The sequence below is a fragment of the Pyxicephalus adspersus genome, unplaced genomic scaffold (assembly GCF_032062135.1).
Source record: "Pyxicephalus adspersus unplaced genomic scaffold, UCB_Pads_2.0 Sca3928, whole genome shotgun sequence".
Lineage (NCBI taxonomy): Eukaryota > Metazoa > Chordata > Amphibia > Anura > Pyxicephalidae > Pyxicephalus > Pyxicephalus adspersus.
In genome coordinates, this window is record NW_027320932.1 from 321 (window position 1) to 2,509 (window position 2,189).

Here is a 2,189-nt window from a genome sequence, read left to right on the forward strand (position 1 = left end):
TAGATAGAGCTCATACTGGGGTAGATGGAGCTCATACCAGGGTAGATGGGGCTCATACCGGGGTAGATGGGGCTTATACCGGGGTAGATGGAGCTCATACTGGGGTAGATGGGGCTCATACTGGGGTAGATGGAGCTCATACTGGGGTAGATTAGACAACCCTTTAATGTAAAGTAAAAGTTCTGTTGTTTAAAAAAAAAAAAAAAAAGGGGTGCAGCACCACCGCCCTAATTCTAGGTGATCGAGAATAAATGGGATGCAAAGCCTCCCGGGATACCTACGTCACGCATCGGGCTCTTAGGTTCTCGAAAAGGAAAAAAAATTCGGATATCACACATGCGCAGTGAGATTGGCAAGTTTTTTTCCAACCTATGTCACCCTATCTCGTGCCTGGGTCAGGTGACATAGGAAGAGGAAGCCGGAAGAAGAGACGAAGATGGCAGCGTCGGGCCGAAGAGGGATACGGGTGGGACCTAATAGATGAGACCTCCAGATGGATTGGACTGCCCTGCGGGATTGAAGGTAAGTGGATTTTTTGAGTTTAGTTCCTCTTTAAGTCATCAGTCTACTTCTTCTTTCAATGCCCAATCACAGTCTGGGGGAAAGACCTGGAAATGTTAGTAAACTATAGCTGAGAAAATTCAAGTCTCCTGCCCTGCTAGACATGGCTATTCTGTGCAGCAAAGCTGTGTATGTCTAAAGCTGCATACACATGTGCAATATTTGTCGCTGGAAACGATCTTTCACAATCTTTTCCAACGACTAAGCACTGCACGATGCATGAACGAGTGCTGTACATATAGTACCGTTCTGCTCTATGGAGAGGGGAAGAGGAGAAGGAAAGAATGGCACCCCGCTGCGCGCTCTTCCCCTTGCCTTGCATTAGGATCGTTCGTCGTCCATCTTCTGTGGATCCGACAGGACGGTCGTTCAAGCAATGGACGACGGGCGCTTTACACACGCCAGGTTCTCGTCCGATAACGTCCCTGAGCTGATTATCGGGCGAGAACTATTGAACGTGTGTACGTAGCTTTAGTATGTTTATGTATTTAGTTGCCCACCTTGAGTTCAGCTTTATTACTTTTTTAAACAACTTAAATATTTTGCCTTAGCATTATTTTTGTCATTAGAAGAATACTTGCTGCTGTTATGTGTTCAGAAATGTTTCACTTATATGACCTAAGAATGGCCTTGGGTTATCTAATGTCCTTAGCTGACTTGCCTTAAAAACATAAAAGGTTCCTGTAAAGAGATGCGATTCTCATATATATTAAACAATGACCTTTTGTGATGTTTCCAGGTGTATATTTGCAGCAATAACGTCCAGGCTCGTCATCAAGTCATAGAGCTTGCCCGGCAAATGAACTTTATTCCTATCGACATGGGGACATTATCTTCTTCCAGAGAGATTGAAAACTTGCCTCTCCGTCTCTTCACCCCATGGAAGGGTCCTGTCATAGTGGCCATCAGCCTAGCAACTTTCTTCTTTATATATTCCTTCATCAGGGACATCATTCACCCATATGTAAAAAACCAGCAGAGTGACTTCTACAAGATTCCCATAGAAATTGTGAATAAGACCTTGCCGATCGTGGCCATCACTCTTCTGTCATTGGTGTATTTGGCAGGACTCCTAGCAGCGGCTCACCAGTTGTATTATGGCACAAAGTACCGCCGATTCCCTCACTGGTTGGAGAATTGGTTGCAATGCCGGAAACAGCTTGGCCTGCTCAGCTTCTTCTTTGCAGCTGTCCATGTGGTCTACAGCATGTGCTTGCCCATGAGACGGTCTGAGCGTTACTTGTTTCTAAATACGGCTTATCAACAGGTAAGACATGTTCCTCATTGAGTGATAATGATCCTCAGCATTATGAATTGAATAAAAGATGAACAAGTTCACCTAACCACAAATTTTCAAAAAAGAATACAAAAGTGTATCTATTGCTAAAACATTTAATTTTTGATTAGTAGACCCCAGTTAGTTAGTTTTTCTTCTTTACTTTTTTAATTTAAGAGGAATCTCCCTGCACCTTCTAGGGGAGAAAATAAAATCTTTGTTGGGGACAGTTGTCTGCATAACAGATATCCCAAATGGAAAATTTCCCCTCCCTTCCTGTCCCAATGATGATAGTAAAAGTTTGTGTTTTCCCATTCACAAATCTTTTTTGGTTCTTACAAGACCATTTTAT

At 43.2% G+C, this 2,189-nt stretch overlaps 1 protein-coding gene across 1 annotated transcript; it reads left to right on the top strand.

Annotated features, from left to right (window-relative positions):
- Positions 1-436: 436 nt before the first annotated feature.
- Positions 437-1,830, top strand: LOC140321440 (metalloreductase STEAP2-like; the record flags this gene model as incomplete). Its single annotated transcript, XM_072398197.1, is given in 2 exon segments — positions 437-466; positions 1,301-1,830. Coding segments are annotated over 2 exon segments (560 nt in total), but the record flags the coding sequence as incomplete, so codon positions are not given.
- Positions 1,831-2,189: the final 359 nt, after the last annotated feature.